Source organism: Glandiceps talaboti, chromosome 9 (assembly GCF_964340395.1).
Source record: "Glandiceps talaboti chromosome 9, keGlaTala1.1, whole genome shotgun sequence".
In the NCBI taxonomy this organism is placed as follows: domain Eukaryota; kingdom Metazoa; phylum Hemichordata; class Enteropneusta; family Spengelidae; genus Glandiceps; species Glandiceps talaboti.
Window position 1 is genome coordinate 4,075,842 of NC_135557.1, and position 23,136 is coordinate 4,098,977.

The 23,136-nt window shown below is 33.7% G+C and overlaps 1 protein-coding gene and 1 long non-coding RNA gene across 5 annotated transcripts in view; one reads left to right on the forward strand and one right to left on the reverse strand.

Annotated features, from left to right (window-relative positions):
• The window catches only part of LOC144440212 (uncharacterized), a 29,392-nt gene extending 8,114 nt beyond the window's left edge, over nt 1-21,278 (forward strand). For all 3 annotated transcript variants that reach the window (XM_078129516.1, XM_078129518.1, XM_078129517.1), the window contains exon 5: nt 19,419-21,278. In XM_078129516.1, coding sequence (XP_077985642.1) covers nt 19,419-20,212 — 794 coding nt within the window. In that variant the 3' untranslated portion in view covers nt 20,213-21,278. The remainder of the gene's footprint in view (nt 1-19,418) is intronic.
• Nucleotides 306-20,622, reverse strand: LOC144440213 (uncharacterized). 2 transcript variants are annotated; one of them, XR_013481174.1, is made up of 4 exons: nt 20,498-20,622; nt 19,391-19,524; nt 3,442-3,574; nt 306-844 (listed from the first exon to the last, which is right to left on the reverse strand). It is a non-coding gene; the product is annotated as an uncharacterized LOC144440213 (long non-coding RNA). The 2 variants fall into 2 exon arrangements; XR_013481175.1 differs by lacking the exon at nt 3,442-3,574.
• Nucleotides 21,279-23,136: the final 1,858 nt, after the last annotated feature.

Sequence of the window (23,136 nt, forward strand, 5' to 3'; positions counted from 1 at the left end):
GAATAATTAAAATATAACAAATTATTGTTACAGAGTCAACAACTTACCACCTTACTTGGGGAGCTGTCATTATTCATAACCTGGGGGGGGGGGATCAGAGGGGCATCACTCAAAATGCTAAGCTAGAAGGAGGGTGGGGGTTGGGGGGTTACTCAAAAACTTGGGAGTGAAAGGGGGGGGGGATACTCAAAAGTTTTGATCACACTGAAGTATAGAATACATATAGTACATATATACACAATTACAAACAAACATATTTATTAACACTGTTTTATTCTGTTAGAATTTTTCAACTTATATATCACATATACATGGCCCCTATGAAAATGCATAAACATTCAACATATACATGTAGTTTTTGAAGTCAGTACAGTGGAACATATCAATCTGTAACACAAATAAATTGATCAAACCAATACTAGTACATTTAGCAGCTGTTACATAAATCAAATCATTAATTCATATTAAAAGTTGTAAGGAATAACCTGGTTAAAGAAATAAACAGCTGAAGCCACACAGGAGGACAAAGTCTGACCAAATAGGATCAACTCATCTAGAATATCATGGTGTAGATTATATGTCAGTCAGTGAAATTATACCGGATACTGGGTTGATATGGTGACTTGGTGAGCTAAAAATCCCTGACAAGTTTCTTTGCACAGATATTTATGACTTGTAAATACTGATTATAACTTATTAAATACATGTTGAAAACAAAGAATATGGTAATATAGGTCTTTTTACACTTGTAGAATCTTCTTGATTTAGTATCACAGTCAAAACCACTGATCATAGAATAGGTTGTACTTGTCCAACATTTAACTCTTACAGTGTACCATGCTTTCTGAAACAGAAGAGAAATAAAAAGTTGTAAAAATAGGTTATGAAGTAGACACTCCAAGATGTGACTTGGAACCGATGACAGCAGTGGGACCATGCCACTAAATAAAATAGATAAATAAAAGTGACAATGGCATTTTATGTATATCACAACTATTGATAGTGAAGTTTAATTTTCTGTAATGATTGTGTGGTCTTGTTGCTAGGCATATTTGCATACATTTTTCAGTAATGATTGTGTGGTCTTGTTGCTAGGCATATTTGCATACATTTTTCAGTAATGATTGTGTGGTCTTGTTGCTAGGCATATTTGCATACATTTTTCAGTAATGATTGTGTGGTCTTGTTGCTAGGCATATTTGCATACATTTTTCAGTAATGATTGTGTGGTCTTGTTGCTAGGCATATTTGCATACATTTTTCAGTAATGATTGTGTGGTCTTGTTGCTAGGCATATTTGCATACATTTTTTCAGTAATGATTGTGTGGTCTTGTAGCTAGGCATATTGTGTGGTCTTGTTGCTAGGCATATTTGCATACATTTTTCAGTAATGATTATGTGGTCTTGTTGCTAGGCATATTTGCATACATTTTTCAGTAATGATTGTGTGGTCTTGCAGCTAGGCATATTTGCATACATTTTTCAGTAATGATTGTGTGGTCTTGTTGCTAGGCATATTTGCATACATTTTTCAGTAATGATTGTGTGGTCTTGTTGCTAGGCATATTTGCATACATTTTTCAGTAATGATTGTGTGGTCTTTTTGCTAGGCATATTTGCATACATTTTTCAGTAATGATTATGTGGTCTTGTTGCTAGGCATATTTGCATACATTTTTCAGTAATGATTGTGTGGTCTTGTTGCTAGGCATATTTGCATACATTTTTCAGTAATGATTGTGTGGTCTTGTTGCTAGGCATATTTGCATACATTTTTCAGTAATGATTGTGTGGTCTTGTTGCTAGGCATATTTGCATACATTTTTCAGTAATGATTATGTGGTCTTGTTGCTAGGCATATTTGCATACATTTTTCAGTAATGACTGTGTGGTCTTGTTGCTAGGCATATTTGCATACATTTTTCAGTAATGACTGTGTGGTTTTGTTGCTAGGCATATTTGCATATATTTTTCAGTAATGATTGTGTGGTCTTGTTGCTAGGCATATTTGCATACATTTTTCAGTAATGATTGTGTGGTCTTGTTGCTAGGCATATTTGCATACATTTTTCAGTAATGATTATGTGGTCTTGTTGCTAGGCATATTTGCATACATTTTTCAGTAATGATTGTGTGGTCTTGTTGCTAGGCATATTTGCATACATTTTTCAGTAATGATTGTGTGGTCTTGTTGCTAGGCATATTTGCATACATTTTTTCAGTAATGATTATGTGGTCTTGTTGCTAGGCATATTGTGTGGTCTTGTTGCTAGGCATATTTGCATACATTTTTCAGTAATGATTGTGTGGTCTTGTTGCTAGGCATATTTGCATACATTTTTCAGTAATGATTATGTGGTCTTGTTGCTAGGCATATTTGCATACATTTTTCAGTAATGATTGTGTGGTCTTGTTGCTAGGCATATTTGCATACATTTTTCAGTAATGATTATGTGGTCTTGTTGCTAGGCATATTTGCATACATTTTTCAGTAATGATTGTGTGGTCTTGTAGCTAGGCATATTTGCATACATTTTTCAGTAATGATTATGTGGTCTTGTAGCTCGGCATATTTGCATACATTTTTCAGTAATGATTATGTGGTCTTGTTGCTAGGCATATTTGCATACATTTTTCAGTAATGACTGTGTGGTCTTGTTGCTAGGCATATTTGCATACATTTTTCAGTAATGATTGTGTGGTCTTGTTGCTAGGCATATTTGCATACATTTTTCAGTAATGACTGTGTGGTCTTGTTGCTAGGCATATTTGCATACATTTTTCAGTAATGATTGTGTGGTCTTGTTGCTAGGCATATTTGCATACATTTTTTCAGTAATGATTGTGTGGTCTTGTAGCTAGGCATATTGTGTGGTCTTGTTGCTAGGCATATTTGCATACATTTTTCAGTAATGATTGTGTGGTCTTGTTGCTAGGCATATTTGCATACATTTTTCAGTAATGATTGTGTGGTCTTGTTGCTAGGCATATCTGCATACATTTTTGGAATGTTTATAATATACATTTGCTTTCACTTTACTGGTGTTATATTGGCGTTACCTAATTTCCCAAGTACTCCCCCTTGTTATCACTGAAGGCCTCCTACATCATGAAAGGCTGGTATCATGGTCATTTTTACATAGCTATATTTAATTGGTTGCAATCAAATGTTTATACTTTAGAAGCTGGATAGGGTTGTCTGCAACACAATGTATCTTACAGTCTAGAATGGTACCAGACAAACCCATTTTTACATGTTTGTTCTGTAGACTCGTATTGATTTATGTCAGAAAACAGAGAAAGTAAGAACAAACACTAACTACCTCCAATATCTTGTCCTACTGTTTTAGTACTAGTTGTAGACTGTTCTTGTTCATTAATTGTTACTCTATTGATTTGTGTACAGAAAACAGAGTTAATAAATAACAAACACTAACTACCTCCAATATCTTGTCCTACTGTTTTAGTACTAGTTGTAGACTGTTCTTGTTCATTAATTGTTACTCTACATCTATCACAGTCAATACTACTCATCATGACATCCATGTAACACTTTCAATTTAACCACTCATTCTGAAACAGAAAAACAAATCAAAAAGTTTAAATAATAACTTGTGAAGCATGAAAACCTCAGATTGTGGAAGAAATGCTGGAAAACATACAAAAGACTATAACAAATTTGTCCAAGTAAATGATAATGCAACAAAAACAAAGCTAAACGTATCTAACTTTATAGCTGAGTCTGTAAGATGATCACGGTGAAAGTGAAATGACTACTTAGATTGCATATAGCTGGTCAGTTGTCAATAAATACTAAAATGGTACGATGAATTTTGTACAAATTCTAGGAAATTAGTTTTTATACAAAGAATACAATTTTCATGTAGTTTTATCAAAATAATAAATGTTAATCAAGGATAGAAATTAAAAACTACCTTCAAATTATTGGAGCAATATTATCACTGTTTAGATGTTTGACAGATTTGTAACCATAGCAACAAGTAATGCTGAATACATTGTGATTATGAATATATTGTATTTTAGGTATAAATGGCAATACCACGGTAGTATTCTGATTGTCATTGTGACAAGATCAACAACCAAAAAGTGATTTTATCCTTCAAGTAAACTAATAATGTACAGGGAATGTCACAAACTAAAATATAAACTTAATCTGTAAAGTTATCAATTTATATGTTTCCATGGAAATAATATCACGCTAGAGATGTTTTTCCTTTTAAAACAAAAAATAACATATATCCAATATCTTGTGACAGATGAAAGAAACTTTGATAAATTGTAGGAATGTTACCATGGTTACAAATTAATGTATTTCAATACATACCAGATCTAAACTGAATGTCTTCCGTAAGGGCAAAGTTTTGAGATTGTTGTTCCTACAGACAATTGACCGATCGCCCTGAGCACAGTAGCCACGCCCCCTTAGTTACCATTGCTACTATGACAACTTCGCATGTTTTGCATGGTTTGTCGTAGGCAAAACATGGCGTCCAACGTGGCGATTGCTGAAAAATACTATTCATAATTTGAGAGTTCTTTATTGTTCCACTGCCACCAAGGCAAAGATGGTGTATCATATGCTTTCCTACGGTCGGTACATCGATGGAAACAATTTATTTTAGTTCGGGTAGTGTCAGTTCATCAAAGTTTATCGAAGTCTGAGAAACCACACGGCAGACGCATGTTGAATAAGATTTTACATCATAGCCGTCCCCGTTCCTGTACAGCTGGGTACGTATTTATTTATTTCACTGATGTTTTCATTGATTTTCACATTTCATAGCAATACTATTTGTTTTACAATAAATTCCACTAGGTGACAGTGATAAATCATCAGATGAGAAGTAAACTAATATGATTCACCGTTGCATCGCTACGATATAGAATATTAACAAGTTTGTTATTGACGAAAAAATGGTTTGATTTGTATTTTCAATGGTATTACATAACAATCACACGTCTATTCCATCAACACAAACAAGTCATTGAGAATGACATAGTCCCGCTATGATTGGGTTTTAAGGAATTATCACTACTCTGATCACGCAACAACACTTGAGAACCTAAATCAAACTTATATGTTGTGTCTGCATGCTTGTAGGACATGGAACATGCCTACAACAATAAAGGATGGGTTGGGTATGGGGGATCATATCACGATGAAAACGGATATGCACATGTATGTCATAGAACACTGTCCTAATATCAACTTTGAATGGCTTTGGACATAGAAAAATTGCAAACAAAATGGCTGCTAGGCGGCCATATTGGATCGTTTTACAACAACAATGAATATGCACATGTGACACATGTGTCATAGAACACTGTCTTAATACCAACTTTGAATGAGATCTGTTCAAGCATGTCTGAGTTATGGCTTTAGACACGGAAAATTTGCAAACAAAATGGCTGCTAGGTGGCCATATTGGATCATATTATGAAACAATTAACGTGCATATGTATGCCATTGTATGTTGCCCCTGTACCAAGTTTGAAAAAATCAGTCCAGGCATCTCCAAGAAACAGCTGCGGACGGACGGACGGACGGACGGATGGACGGCCGGACGGACGCACAGACAGACGGAACCCAATCCATTATTAGTCTCCATCCCGGACATCGTCCGGCGGGGACTAATAAATGCAAAAAGTAGAAACAGCGCAATTTATAGCATTTTACGGTATGAGAGGTCACTTGTTCAACTTGCAGGATACGATTGTGTCAAAAAGTTGAAATAAAGAGTCCTGGCCTGAACGGTGTATACGTGCAGTATAGAGGCTTACAGTAGGTAAACTGGGGAAGGCAAAAAAAAAACCCACCCCTTGAATTCACAATTTTAAATGTCAGTCGAGACGACCGTTATAACTGCAAAACTCAACGATTTTCTAAAATAACGGTCGCCATCAATTAATCATTCTCTGCACACGACAAAGTCAACTGCAACGTACCATATCATTTCTATTCAAAATTATATTTCTCTCACAAGCATTGCACAGTGAAAAATAAAGAAACACTTATTAGACTTGAAAAAATAGACACTCATTTAAGTTTACCCTACCTCAAACTGTAGTTATTTTGCAGATTATTACTGTCAGATACTCTCAGAGTATTAATTTCTGATAATCATAATCATAACAATAACTTATGGTAATAAGAAAAACGTTTTTTCCTTTCTGAAGTCCAGTGGAGCAACAAATACTTCCTAATTTTATGTGTATTTTTTTCTATTTGTATATTTATTTCAAACTTGCCTAGTCAGTGTTAACTTTGTGGCACTAAACAAGTTGTAGCTCTCCAAGAATGGATATTTCTTTGTCTGGCATTTACAAGCAATCATCCATTACATGCACCCCACACTGACAAAAGTGAACCAATATGAACTGTGAAGCCAGTGAAGCCCAGATATTTTTTTTAAATAGCAAATATAGAGACGCAAAAAAATATTCCTAGACCATAGAATTTGTAAAGTTCGTTTGCATACAACTACAAAGTAGTAATTGATATTTTTTTTACAATCTCTAATTTATTACACATAAGGAAAAGAACTTGAAACTCACAATTCATGAAGTGATTTAATTATCCAACACCAAATACAAAATCTCCTTAAAATGACAATAACAAGTCCAATGTTTGTTTGTCTTTGATAATGTCTTGTAATATTTATAAACAGAAAAGAAAGTTTAAAGGAATTGTTACTATTGATTGTCATGAAAAAAGTTGTAGCAAAGTATGAAAGGAGTTTTCATGTAGCTTGTAGAATATTTTTGATACATAAGCCATGTTATTCATCAGCTGCAAAACTCCTAACTTTAAATCAGAGACACTACAGGATCTCCTTTTTAATTCGTAGTCAGAGGATTTCAAATGTTAAGACATTTTCATGTGGTTACTTTGTCATTCTGCAAACCAACATCCACTAGAAACCACATCCACTAGAAACCAAATTATAAGAAAGGAGATGACATTATCATTCATGTTTCATGTATATTTTTGTTTTATTTTACAGGCACCGTCAATGGAAAAAAAATAGCGCAAATATTGCGTTGCCGCACAACTTCATGTTCAGGGCAATGATAGATATATAATTTTTTGAAGATTTAAAGTTGTAACCAAAACAAAATTTTCATACCTAATTTCCATCATCATAATCCAGCCATCCTATGTTGGAAGTGTACAAGACAAGTATAGCAACATCCTAATCAAACTTTAAAGGGATGTGTCTACAAGGTTTTGTACTTCTTTATTTTTTAAAATCAATTTGGAACCAAGTCATACCAATGTAACATGTTTAACTTTCTTGGTTGTCTTATTGTAATATTTTAAACACAAGCTACATTCAGTTTATATGGGTAGGTGATGAAACGGCTGTCTTACAACATATTACATAATCAAGTCATAAACCAAACTGGCCATACTACAGGCTTTACCACCAGAGGAAATAGTAAAGTAAACATTATAGTTAATTAACAATGTACTGTCCTCACTGTGTCAGCTATTAATGAGGACAAATCTACACATTCTCAACAAAGTTAAGCTCAATGTACTGGGTAATTTCAGAGTTGAAGATTTTTGAGGAAAAGCAATGATATAGAATAACACTTCAGGAAACATCTCACCAAGTTTCAAACTCATTCACTTAGTACTTTTTGAGATATAAGTTTTTGACCAAAATTCACATTTTTACACCTTAATTCCATATCACTCATGGAATCATGGTATGCGTAACATATCTTCGTCCATACATCCCTACCCAATAAATTTCAGCCCAATCTGCTCAGTGGTTTTGGAATTATAGATTTTTAACCAAAAAGACACATTTTTAGCCCTAATTTGCATATCACTGATGGAATCATCCCGTCATGGACAAATCTTACTTTACATCCCCTTAAGAATGTTCCCACCAAATTTCGCACCAATCTGCCCAGTAGTTTCTGAGTTTAAGTTTTTTGACCAAAAATCACATTTTTTTACCCAAATCACACATCTGTGATGCGATCATTTTGATTTGAACAATTTCTCAACTAGACACCCAAGGTAATGGACCCACCAAATATCATGGCAATCGGTTCAGCAGTTTTTGAGTTTAAGTTGTTTACACACATACACACACACACACACACACACAGACAGACAGACAGACAGACAGACAGACGCCGGGCGATCCCTATAGCACTACTGAACCTCAGTTCAGTTGTGCTAAAAAGCGCATCGTCGTACCACTTTAGACAACATTTCCTGACGAGAAACTATTTTTTCCTTTTTAGTGGCCTACAAAAATATGCCAATAATTTATTAAAACTAAAAGCTACATCAATAATATTTTCAGGACAAGTGTGCTTTGGTATCGCAATGCATGTAGCAAATTGTATTGAATTTGAAGTGTGCATTCTTGAGATATAGCCTACTTACCGAAAACCATTAATTATGTAAATCAGTTCTTGTCTCTACCCTACAGAACACATGCAATAAATTTTGTTTGAATTGAGCCAGTCGTGTTTTAGGAAATGGTGATAAAGTCGCACCACTTTTGAAGACATTTCCTGATGAGGAACTATTTTTATCTTTTTTGTGGCCGATCGAAAATATGCCAATAAGTTATTAAAACTAAAAGCTACATTAGTATTATTTTCAGGACAGGTGCGCTTTGGTATCGCAAATGTGTGTACCAAGTAATGAATTTGAAGCGTGTATTCTTGAGATATAGCCTAATTACCGAAAATCATTAATTACGTAAATTGCTCATTAATATTCACGAGATTTTTACCAAAACCTAATCAAGTCTTGCCATTACCCTACGGAATACGTCTTCAAAATCTCATTTGCATTGAGCAAGCGTTTATGGAGAAAACGATGACACAGATCCTTTAATGTCCATGACGATCTTGTGTACACTGTACCGAAAATATGCCAATATCTTATTAAAATCAAAAGCTACATTAATAATATTTTCAGGACAGGTGCATTTTGGTATTGCAAATGTGTGTACCAAGTTATAATGAATTTGAAGCGTGCATTCTTGAGATAAAGCCTAATTACCGAAAATCATTAATTATGTAAATTTCTCATTAATATTCATGTGATTTTTACCAAAATCTAATCAAGTCTTGCCATTACCCTACGGAATATGTCTTCAAAATCTCGTTTGCATTGAGCAAGCTGTTATGGAGAAAACGATAACACAGACAGACAGACAGACACACACACAGACTTCCACCCATAAATATATCTCTTCCATATGAAAGAAAAAATCAAAGTTTGTATTCTGAGGTTACCCAAACAGACTTATTGACCAGTGAAAACTGTGGTTTCTGGTTGACTACCTTACCAGGTATGAATAAAACAAAACCTGAATGCCTCCCGTAAGGGAATCACTACAGTGAAAACTGTGGTTTCTGGTTGGCTACCTTACCAGGTATGAATAAAACAAAACCTGAATGCCTCCCGTAAGGGAATCACTACAGTGAAAACTGTGGTTTCTGGTTGACTACCTTACCAGGTATGAATAAAACAAAACCTGAATGCCTCCCGTAAGGGAATCACTACAGTGAAAACTGTGGTTTCTGGTTGGCTACCTTACCAGGTATGAATAAAACAAAACCTGAATGCCTCCCGTAAGGGAATCACTATTATAGTGAAAACTGTGGTTTCTGGTTGACTACCTTACCAGGTATGAATAAAACAAAACCTAAATGCCTCCCGTAAGGGAATCACTACAGTGAAAACTGTGGTTTCTGGTTGACTACCTTACCAGGTATGAATAAAACAAAACCTGAATGCCTCCCGTAAGGGAATCACTACAGTGAAAACTGTGGTTTCTGGTTGGCTACCTTACCAGGTATGAATAAAACAAAACCTGAATGCCTCCCGTAAGGGAATCACTACAGTGAAAACTGTGGTTTCTGGTTGACTACCTTACCGATTTACCAGGTATGAATAAAACAAAATAACTGACTGAAGAATTACACCAAGTATCATAAAAATGTTGATATGGTCACAAATTTTGCAAAGAGAAATTATTTGGCATTTCTCTGTTGCCATGGAAAATCACTTTTAAAATATCCAGTCATTTCTATATTCATCTCAATTCTATTTTCTTCACAGTTTTTGTTTTACAAATTTACAACAACAAAACCCTGGTACAATCCTTGCAGGAATTGTCTACAGATCTGCTTCAGATTATTTCACAATTGTGTGGTTCTGATTACGTTTAAGGTGGAGATGCACAAAGGGAAGGTTTTAAGGGTGACATATTTTCAAGTTATTGTTTCCCAACAATGAATAAAGTTTACACCATCAACCCAAATATTTTCTGAAAGGTTTTTCTCTCCTCTTAAATGCTATTGTATTTTCTATTGTCTTTGACTGAAAGTGAGAGTTTGTTTAAGGTATGAATAGAGGTGTCTTGATTATCTCAAGGCGCCAATATAAACGCCTTGGAAGAGACCACCTGTCACCCGATTTTCCATTTCTTTGGTGTTTTAGAATGTTCACTTCACACATAACAAAAGTGTGTCTCACTTTTTTCTGCCATCTGTCGTTCTTTTACAACATGCCTCAAAAGTTGACAAATTATAATGAGAAGCTTATTGACAGATTTTTCTCACTTAATCATCAATTTCACACGTAATAGAGCGAACTTACAAATTCTGAGACACACTGTGTAAGAACAATACCTCAGAAAGTACCAGCGAAAATTTCAATTGATTGCGAGGAAGTACTGTCGACATCGAGACTTTAGAACTTAGTCTGGGGGCTTGAAAATGTAAACGGAGAAAATGCCGATTTTCGAAATACAGCGTAAAATTTGACTTGCAGAAGATTTCCTGGCGTGTCATGCAATAAAAATATCACCAAGCAGTTGATAAAATGAGTCTTCAGTTATTCCAATTGTCGTTTTGATTAATACAAGTGTAGCATCGTAGAAACACGGCAAATCGAGGTCGTTCGACTGGAATGTTATACACGAGATCACGTTGCAAATGGCGCGGAAGCCCAGTTTATTGACGTCATCTCATTAATTAGTAATCAGAGGCGTGGCCAAAGTCAAGTCCAAGGTTATTATGATGTTACTCTGTCCGGCGGCAGATCCACGGTGCTATGCCCTGTGTGTCTAAACTTCACTTTTCCCGGAAGCACTTCCCGATACAAATATTTCGTTTTGAATTTCGGAATAACTGCATTAATTTTGCTCAGTTTCGAACGTCAAACACTCAAAATTTCGTAACTAGATGAGATGTAGTAGCATGGCCACTTTCTAAACCACGGCGGAATCACCTTGTTACTATTTCGTTCAAAATATTGTCTAAAGCTTCGAATGTGCGATGAAAGGGGTAACCTACATGATTTCACACATTGTCACATAAATTTAGTCAAAAAATTAGTGTCTGCTTACGTCTGTACGTACACACTCCATTAAATCCAAAAGGGGAAATTTTGCCTGAATTTGGCTGTTACAATAAACCCAAAATCTTTCCACACAGCTAGCTTGCTACAAATTACATGTAAAGCGTTTTCTTGTTGTGGTGTCTTTCGCGTTTGATTGTCTGACGCATTGCATTGCTCATGTTGGCATCTGAAAATGGCTAAGTCTTTTGATTAAAAATAACTTTCAATATGTATTGGCACATCACTGCATATCAGACACATCGACTGATATCGTAGACAGACGGATAAACAAAACTAGACTCGATTGTTACGGACGGGTATACGGGTATGTTTGGAAAATTGAAATCGCCAATAGAAATACTTAAGCTCGGGTGATACTCGCCATTCAGTATAACTCGGAGGAGTACAAGCACGTGAACATTGACTGTTTTCTGGAAATAGGACAAGTCTAGTCAATCATAAAACAACCTTAACCGACATTTTGTAAGAACACGGAAGGAAAATAATAGGAAAATCAAAGACATTTTAAAACCAACTCGAAATCGGAGATGCGAGATATTATGGAAGTATTCCGGAAGTACAAATTAAAGCAAGCTCAGATTGCAGTGCGTTGGTGATTGTTAGTGCATACGCTACTCGTGAAGTTTATTTTGAACCGAGATTTCCTGATTCAGTCAAAACACGGCCCAATATGTAAACCATAAAAAATTGTCATCTATCTAAAGATTTTGGTGTGTTCAAATGTCTGTAATGATCGATCAACCGACCGAAAGCATGACGTGTGTACATTGTACCGTACGTATTGATTTTCACAGCGAGTATGCACTGACTCTGTGTCGCGCCGGAAGGTTCTGAAACTACTGTAGACAGTTACTAATTCACAGGATTTTGGAGTACGTGATTGAAATGTGTCAGCTTACATTTGACCGTGACCAGCAAAGTATCAACAGTTTTCAAAGTACAAGAATCAGATATTAGGACGTGAGCAGTAAATCTTGAGACGGTGTACGAAACTAGGTCATCAGTGAATTTCGGAAACGTATGGTAAAATATCTTTGAGAGGTTTTACTCGTTTGTTCATATGAGTTATACAGATATTTTTGACGTTATTAACGTTGCGATGTAACTACTAGAAGAGAAATAAAGTTACGCCCGGGATGCCAACATCTTTTTCTTTCCTTCATGGTACCGTCATTGAGATATCTCCCCTTTTACTCCATATGCCGGTGGTTACAGTGCTAGTGATTCGTGTGTGATCTGAGCATGCGCGAATTTGACACCGCGTATATTTTGCATAATCCTCTGTCAATCGTCTTAGTTGTATGCAAATATCGTGAGTTTATAGTGTTAAAATAGGGCTTCTTTTAGCGTTTTGGTACCCGTGCATTTGTTGACTTCTTTTTTTCATGATTTTTCGGGATTTGCAAAACTCAAACCCAGTCCAGTTTTCTCTGGTTGATAGAAGAATATTTACTATGGCAAAAGAGCACATAATCTCAAAAATGGTCAAAATAACGATTTTTTTTGTGCATCTCCACCTTAATTTTAGAATGGTGGGATCAGTAGATTGTTATTTTTATTTATTTTTATTTATTTTAATGTGTAAGTGTCAAGTTTAGATAGTTACTGTTGTTTTCCATATGGTCTCTGTGTTATTATCTGATCAAAAGCCATTACAGAATAAGATTAGAAGAATAGTTGTATATATTGTCTTTTTTAAGTTGATGTCAGTTTCTGATCTACAGCCATTACAGATTAGAAGAACAGTTGTATATATTGTCTTTTTTAAGTTGATGTCAGTTTCTGATCTACAGCCATTACAGATTAGAAGAACAGTTGTATATATTGTCTTTTTTAAGTTGATATCAGTTTCTGATCTACAGCCATTACAGATTAGAAGAACAGTTGTATATATTGTCTTTTTTAAGTTGATGTCAGTTTCTGATCTACAGCCATTACAGATTAGAAGAATAGTTGTATATATTGTCTTTTTTAAGTTGATGTCAGTTTCTGATCTACAGCCATTACAGATTAGAAGAACAGTTGTATATATTGTCTTTTTTTAAGGCTGCTTTCACAAAAACTTGTTGGGGGGGGGGGAGATTTTTTGTAAAACCCTAATTTTTTTTCAAGTACCCCCCTGCCATATTCCAACATTTTTCAAGTACCCCCCCCCCCCCTGCCAAAGCCCCAAATATTTCAAGTACCCCCCACCCGAATAAATTTTTTTTGGAATACTCTTCCTATGCTGTAACATTCCATACCGAGTACAAAACTGTACATAATACACTTAATACCAACTTTATCCATTATATATATAATCAATTTGTATATTGTGTGTATATATATACACAAACACCAGTTAAAACAAAATGTTATGTTAACCAGTGCATTGCCTTTCCAAAAAAACAACATATACTTGCAAATGAATTACACTTTGAATAACTCTTGTAAAATGATCAGCAGACCAACCGAGTCTTTGTTTTCTGTTCAATATTGTATTAGTACATTATACTAGTAGTGTTACAGTTGAATGTCATTTTATTTGTATTTGCAAATATTGTGATGCACATGTTATCTAAAGAGAGTTTTATACTGTATTGTTACAGTTTAGTTTCCTAAATGTGTGCTAAAAGAAATCAAATTGGTCTAAATATTAAACACTGAAAAAACTCTTGATAAAATGCATTGCCATGTATCCCGTTCTTGTTTGATGTAAATTAGTTCAATATAATGTCAAAAGAAAATAAATGTCCGACTCAAAAATGCCAGCCACATTTCATCTAACAGAATAGGAATCAAGTGATATATATTAGTGGTAATGATAATTATTAAGATGGCCCTATTATCATAGTAATCATATATCTTAATGAACCTGGTAATACATTTACCTTGTAAGAGCCTGATTATTGGACTGGTTTTGACGTTAGATTACAAAGGTGAATGCAGGATTTTAAACAAAGTCTCAGAATGTGTTTATTTAAATTTTTGATTTCCAAGTGGTAGCTCTCCTTCCAGATCTTGTGTATATAAACATGGCATTGTCATCACCATCATCAGACCCAATTTCTCCTTCAACTTCATCAGAGTTGGAACTAGCTGTATCATCATTCTCACTGCCACTGTCATCAGATGACAAATCACTCTCACTTTCTTTAGATTGATAATAGTGGCATCTTACAGCCTCAACTTTGTCTATTTTGTGCATTCCTGCCACAGCTGGAATTTCATAGTTGGAAAGGTACTTATCAAGTTCTTTCACTTTCAATCTGGAAATGTCACTGTTTTTGACAAGTGCATCCCAGTCATATTCATCAAATTTTTTTCAGCACGTTGCTCCCTTTCTTTCATTCTTTTTCTTTCCCTCATAGAGGCAAGTGTTCTCTGTTGTTCTAAATGAAGGATTGCTCCCTTTAATATCTCTTTCTTGACAACAATTTCTTGCTCAATTCGTCAAGTTTCTCAACATTTTTACTTGACACTAACCCTTTACTATACAGGTGTTTTAGTTGTGCACGGGGTTGGAAGTCATCTGGTGGTCTTTCACTACCATCATCTCTTGTTAATGGTGTTGAGAATATATCCATATAGTGTCAAAGTTTATTTATTTATCTTTATATTTACAAGTAAAAGTATATTCATGCAAAGTTGAAAAGTATGTGCAAAAAAGTTATTTTACTTTTTCTCTGTTAACTCAGCTTGTGAGATATTGTCTTCTGTTTCACATGTAGCAGACGTTGCCAATATGCTAATTTTAGGAAATATTTAGAATGTGTTATTAAAAGTTTGTGTTGAAAATTATAGTCATATCTATAGGATGAAAAAATACCTTTCACAGAAGTTTTTGATACTTGTCAAGTATGTTTTAGTGCAGGTGCATCTTTTACATTTTGATGGCAGGCTGAGATGAACCTGTTCCAAATCTTTTTTTTTTTTTTTAACTTCCAAGAGCTGCAAATGTAAAATGTTGCCTGTCATTTAATACTAGTAAGAATTTACATGAAAAAGTTACATATCATTGTGAAAACCACAAACCAAAACACAGTCATGTCACAAAGAATATTTTCAGTACAGTGTAACGGCATTTTCACACATTAAATGAACCAAATTTCAGTAGATAGTAGTGTACATGAATGACACTGGTATTTTCAGACAAAAAACAATCTGTACCACTCAATTCGCCCATTTCAATTTATCATTACATTAACAGTTTATTAAAAGAAAATCAAAATTTGACTGTTTTTGTTTTTCAGTTTACTAACTTGTGAGTAACTGTTGTTTGTAGCTGTTGTTGTTGTTGTTGTTTTTGTTGTTGTTGAAAAAAGAAGACCAACATTTTAAAAGCTTATTTTCCCATGTTTGAAAAGTCATGATGTCAATTTATTTTCAGGTACCCCCTACAACCCATAACATTTTTTCAGGTAGCCCCCCCCCCCCCCCCCCCCCCCCCCACACACACACACACACTATCCATATATTTTCAAGTCCCCCCCCTAAAATCTCCCGACCCCCCCCCCCCACACACACACACAGGTTTTTGTGAAAGCAGCCTAAGTTGATGTCAGTTTCTGATCTACAGCCATTACAGATTAGAAGAACAGTTGTATATATTGTCTTTCTTAAGTTGATATCAGTTTATGATCTACAGCCATTACAGATTAGAAGAACAGTTGTATATATTGTCTTTTTTAAGTTGATGTCAGTTTCTGATCTACAACCATTACAGATTAGAAGAACAGTTGTATATATTGTCTGTTTTAAGTTGATGTCAGTTTCTGATCTACAGCCATTACAGATTAGAAGAACAGTTGTATATATTGTCTGTTTTAAGTTGATGTCAGTTTCTGATCTACAGCCATTACAGATTAGAAGAACAGTTGTATATATTGTCTTTTTTAAGTTGATATCAGTTTATGATCTACAGCCATTACAGATTAGAAGAACAGTTATATATATTGTCTTTTTTAAGTTGATATCAGTTTCTGATCTACAGCCATTACAGATTAGAAGAACAGTTGTATATATTGTCTTTTTTAAGTTGATGTCAGTTTCTGATCTACAGCCATTACAGATTAGAAGAACAGTTGTATATATTGTCTTTTTTAAGTTGATGTCAGTTTCTGATCTACAACCATTACAGATTAGAAGAACAGTTGTATATATTGTCTTTTTTAAGTTGATGTCAGTTTCTGATCTACAGCCATTACAGATTAGAACTTTAAGAACAGTTGTATATATTGTCTTTTTTAAGTTGATGTCACTTTCTGATCTACAGCCATTACAGATTAGAAGAATAGTTGTATTTATAATATACCTAGTGATAATACTGTGCCATGATTCGCTAGAATCAGTCATGTGATAGGAAAATAGAAATGACTATTTCCCTAGGGAAATAGTTTCATCAACTTTTATATGGTCATGTGACCACCGTGCGTTCACAGCAGGTCAAAATGGCAGCTTCTGACGATGTCGTCTGTCACCGCGAGTTCACAGCAAGAGGTATATTATAAAACACATATTGCCTGGCCTATATTCGGGCTATAGCACCCGTTCATTACCCCCTCGTGACTGTGAGTTACAGAATCACATGCTATTTCCCTCGGCCTTTGGCCTCGGGAAATAGCATGTGATTCTGGTAACTCACAGTCCCTCGGGTGTAATAAACGGGTGCTATAGCCCTCATGACCAGGCAATATGTGTTCAATATTGTCTTTTTTAAGTTGATGTCAGTTTCTGATCTACAGCCATTACAGATTAGAAGAACAGTTGTATATATATTGTCTTTTTTAAGTTGATGTCAGTTTCTGATCTACAGCCATTACAGATTAGAAGAACAGTTGTATATATTGTCTTTTTTAAGTTGATGTCAGTTTCTGATCTACAGCCATTACAGATTAGAAGAACAGTTGTATATATTGTCTTTCTTAAGTTGATGTCAGTTTCTGATCTACAGCCATTACAGATTAGAAGAACAGTTGTATATATTGTCTTTCTTAAGTTGATGTCAGTTTCTGATCTACAGCCATTACAGATTAGAAGAATAGTTGTATATATTGTCTTTTTTAAGTTGATGTCAGTTTCTCTATCCACTTTTTTCTCATGAGATTTCACAATTTTTGCAATATTTAATTAATAGTTTGTTTCAAATACATAAAAAAATGTTAGGATGGGCAGTAAAAAACTATATAGGGTCTGGTAATCGGAACAAAACAATTTGTTCACATAATGTTAACATAAAACAAGAAGTTATTTCATAACTCAAAAACTAAATGTTCCACACACAAGACTGAAGTCATATTTGTAAATTATTATTTTCCTTGTTGCCATGGAAATGATCATTTTTTTATCAAACATTTTTTTATAACTCTACACTGTGACTTGTCATTCTACAAGATTATCAAAATAATGTGTATTTCTATTATCCATCAATATCAAACAAAATTAATGAAAAACATTACTTTTTACCATTTCTTGTAATATGTTACCATGGACACAAATTCTAAACAATATTTCAAATGTGTTGTGATGTGAAATGTTTTATAAATACCCAATTTAAAAAACAGAATAAGTAGTTTATCTGACTAAAAAAATGACAGATAAACCTGTATGGTTGCTATGGTGATTAGTGTTGCATAGTATTTTATGTCATTTTTGGATAAAAGGAAGGAAATAAGAAGCGTAAGTTTCATTAATTAGAAATTTCAAGTTGCCATGGAAACCACAAATGTACTGATATAAATAATTCATTGTCATGTAGTATGAAGAGAACTTGAATTCATTTTGAGACTCTGGTGAAAATAAATGGTATAACATATAACAGAAACTGATCAATCAAAACATTTAAAAATGTGTTTCCATAGCAACCATTCCTAGACCTTTAATAACGCACAATTCATATTAAGTCTTAAAGAGACATCAAATCATATTAATAGTTGATAACAGAAATGGCAATAGTGGATAAATACAAACCATAATAGTACTAGTGTTTAAAGCCAATGGTTGCCATAGCAACAGATAATTTTGATTGTAAAGAGTTTACATTGTAAAGTAAAAATATACATTCCAGGGTGATGAAATTCCATGTTTAAAATTACAACACGTAAACTAACAAGCTCCAAGTATTTAGTTTAATATCCTCAAATTTATGTCTACAAAGATTATTTTTGACCAATTCTTGAAATATATTACCATGGTTACAAATTATTTTTAAATATTTCCAATTTGAGCTGTTACATGAAATTATATTAAAATGTAATTTACTTCAAAAACAAGATTGAAAATTTTCTAATTTAGAATCACTGGTATGGTTTTCTTAAAATCACCCCCAAAAAGAAGATATTTATGGTTGCTATGGTAACATATGAATCAACATATTCACATTTTTTCTTTATAAAATAAAGAAATAGTATGAATCAAATTTTTCATAACTAATAATAAACCAAAAGTGTATATAAAGAATAAAACAAAAAAATCAAATAAAAATAAACAAAAATACACATTTTTGTGTTGCCATGGAAATTGTAAATTTAAATTAAAAATTCTGAACTAACTTTCACAAAGTTTTAAAAAAATCTTGGGTCATTTAATATTTTTGAAAAAAATTTTTTTCTAATACCTAACGAGTACAATAGGGAAAAACTAATTTTTGAACCATTATTGGAAAATGTGTTTCCATGGCAACATTTCCTTGATTGTTTATACCACATAATTGAAATAATGTCATGAAAATATCAAATCATGTGCATGGTTGAGGGGGTTAATAACAGAAAGGTGAATAGAGGTATTATATGTACACAGGCTATGCTAGTATCAGATATTTAAATTCAATGGTTGCCATAGCAACAAGTTATTTTGATGGTAAAAAGTGCAAATGTAAAACTAACCACATATATTTCAGTTTCCATGGTGATGAAATTCCATGTCTGAAATTATTTTTCTATTCTGAAAAGTGAATTATTTCAGAATGTTGTATTTTTATATCTTACCTTTATTTAACCTTTGACCTCTTTGTAGGTTCATCACAATGGTCAGAAGAAAGAATTGGCCGGAGTGGTGAAGGTCCTGCAGAGTTCAACGATCCCCGTGGTATGGCCATGACTCCAACTGATTTACTACTGGTCTGTGACAAGGAGAATCAACGAATTCAGATTTTAAACAAAGAATTTCAATGTCTTGATTGTATTACAGTTACAGATGAATTTCCACAACCCTTTGAACCATGGGACATAGCAGTATCCCATGACAACCAATATTTCATATATGATGATGGTAATAAACAAATTATTGTGACAAATCAAAATAAGAAAATAATCAGAATTATTTGTCAAAGTGAAGATCTATGGGGTATAACTGTCATGGGTAACTTTGTATTAGCTACTGACTACTATGGACATAGACTGATTAAGTTCACAACAATGGGAGACAAGGTTACAGAGGTTAAAGGTCAAGTTCAGAGTAAAGGTCAGTTTAGTGAGCCCTGGTCAGTGGCTGTAACAAGTGACCAGAAGGTTGTTATGTCACATGACAAAGGGATACATTTTTATGATTCAAATCTAAAGTTTTTATCTTCATATGATCACAGCTTTAATGCAGCTGGACTGTGTGTTGATAAAAGAAATAATATTTATATTTGTGATTGGAGCAATCATAGAGTTGTTATGGTAACAGAGAATAGAGAGTTTGTAGTTGTACACTCTGACATATGGTCACCTTGCTTCATAGAAATCAGTGACGAAAAGACAACCAAGATTTTTATTACACATCGCTGGGTCTATGGCTATGACTACATCACAGTGTTAACCTTGTAAACATACACACATCAACCCACCATATATCTTGACACAATTTCACATTTTTTTCTTATTTTGACAATTTATTTTCCATAACCATGCACCTCTATGGCAGTCGCTATGTATTTTAGACAACATTAAACCAAAATTGAGATAAAATTCACAAATTTATTGTCAAAATTTTGACAATATTTGTGAAATTGTCCCTTGTCAGTGATTGTTTTGAACAATGACAACTCTGTGATGACAATTTACCCACCAGAAAATGACATTTGTGTGTGTAAAATAATTATAAAATCTTACCTGTACATTCTGTAATTTATGTAGAATTATCCCATGTAAATATTTCATGTAAATTTAGTGATTAAATATTTTTAACAATTTAAAATCAAAATTCATATCAATAAAGCAATTGTGAACTGGACGCTGCCATCTTTATAACTGAAAACACTACGCCAGACACTTCACACAGTATACGATGTAATGCGGCTTAATCAATCCGCAGGTCAGGAATGAAATAGTTCACAGACAAAACGGAGTTTTTAAGTTTAACTTGGGATGAATCTAAATTAATAGTTTATTTTGATGATTTCTTTAACTTGAATTTTAATACTAGTCACCCTAAATACTCACTAAAAACAACGGGTTTATCATCGACGAGTTTTGAGAAACTAAACTCTAGGTGGCGCTGTAACCACTTTCCAAGCTTTCCACGAGAACAGTGTTGTGCAATGTACAGACCTCAATATTTCGACACTGCTCTCCGTATCTAGTTATGTTGACACTCGATCAGTTCGTGTTGATATTTAGTTGTTTTATTAGCAATGCAGTTAGTGGCATTTTATTTCTATTTTCACAACAACAATATTGATGTTACTGCCTAAAAGTGAAAATAAACTATTGTTAGAATATGTATCTCCTGGAGAATATTAATGTTATGAACATTTACATATATTTCATAGTTTTCATTAAATTTCTTTGATCTGTAAATTTAATGATTTTTACTCAAAATGTAATGTTTTAATTTACTTTGTATATTGTTATTTTGACACAACTGATGACAGCATGTTTACGTTGTTATGGCAATTTAAACTTCCAGTTCAGAATAAAAATGTTACAATGATATTATAAAACATTCTATATCAGTATTTAAACCCTGTGTGTGTTTGTGGACTGGGAGGGCGTACATTATTGTTATAATTTTATAGTTTTGCCAATTTCAGTGAATTTGTAGACCGAGAAATGCAAAACAACGTATAATATACACAGCGCTGAACATCGTCTGCCATGTTCGGCCTGGAAGCTGAATACTAATCATAGCGACACACGTACGTACACGTACACACACATATACACTTCAATGAACTGCTGTGAATACAAATTTTTTCTTTTTAATTTCAATCTTTAAAAAAAAATTCTTATGGTGTTTACCCCATAATTTCTCTGTTCTTAAATACCCACACCTTTTATTGCCTAACGGGCATAAGCTTGTATTGTTATGCTCGTTCCGGGGCAGCGATGCCCAATAACGGAGTACATTATCAGTAATAATGTACAGTGATGACGTCACAAAATTCACTGGAATTGGTAATGCTATAATAATAAGTATATCCACTAAAACTTGTGTCAATCTTGGCTGCAAGAGGGCGCTATTTACAATTTCGCCTTTAGGGAGCTGTCAGCGAGCCATGTCAGGCATCACATGAGCGAGCTAGGTCGCCGTACAAGTATATCATAGTACTCATGCATAAAGTATCCACTATACAATGTAGTGCGTAGTATTATGTGTTAAATTATCATTGTAAACAACGCAGTTGGGATCATAATTCATATTTTAGTCACTACTCCCCGGGCCCCGTCTCTTTGATGGGGTCAATTTATCACTACCACTGAGACTGTGAAGACTCATGGATGGATGTCCCGATGCTGACACCAGTGAGTGTACCCTGTTGTAAGTTACTTCAAATCATCGTACGTTTTAGTTTAAAATCTCGTCTTGTATTTGCAAAGACACAAGGTAGTTGGTAGACGTAACGATGTGTTGAATAATAAATCTCATTATCTAAATTTTAAATCATTTATATTTGTTTAGTTTAAAACAAATCAGTTCGCAAAATGCAATGTCTTCATTTAGGAATATTTTACATTTGTCGAATCCATGTGCCCACATACACGGTGTAACTGCAATTATTGTAACGTTAGTTTTGAATGACTCCTTTTTTCGTTTTGGGGTTAAAACTCAAAACAAACAGAACAAAAAATCCCAAACATCAAGTCGAAAACAGTTTATAAATACGCAATGTTTAGGATAAGGTATTATAAAAACTAACGTATTCCACTAGGCTGGATGCCAATATGGCGTCCGACGTGGTCTTGCTAATTTTCTCATGCACACGTATGAAATTCTATCGCCAAAGTGTAGCATAAGCACATTGTTCATGTCGTTTGTGTAAATAAAATGCATAAACGTGCATATACAATATACAATATTTTTTTTTACAAAATGGAATTCTAAGCAGTACATTTTATTGTTATGATTATGAATTAAAATACTCTCATTATTGAAATACATATTTACATTATTGAAATACACATCTATATTATTGACATACACATCTATATTATTGAAATACATATTTATATTATTGAAATACATATTTATATTATTGAAATACATATTTATATTATTGAAATACATATTTACATTATTGAAATATATATTTACATTATTGAAATACATATTTACATTATTGAAATACATTTTTTTTTCAAAAGTCAACTTTTATTTATATCCCTTTGAAAGAATATATACATCGTGTAGCTCACAAAGCATTAACAAACTCTTTCAACATTTTGTTCTTCTTATTATAATTGATATCAAATATTTCTTCTCTTACTATTTGTTCAATATCTCTTCTTTCCAAAATTCACGCTTTATGCAT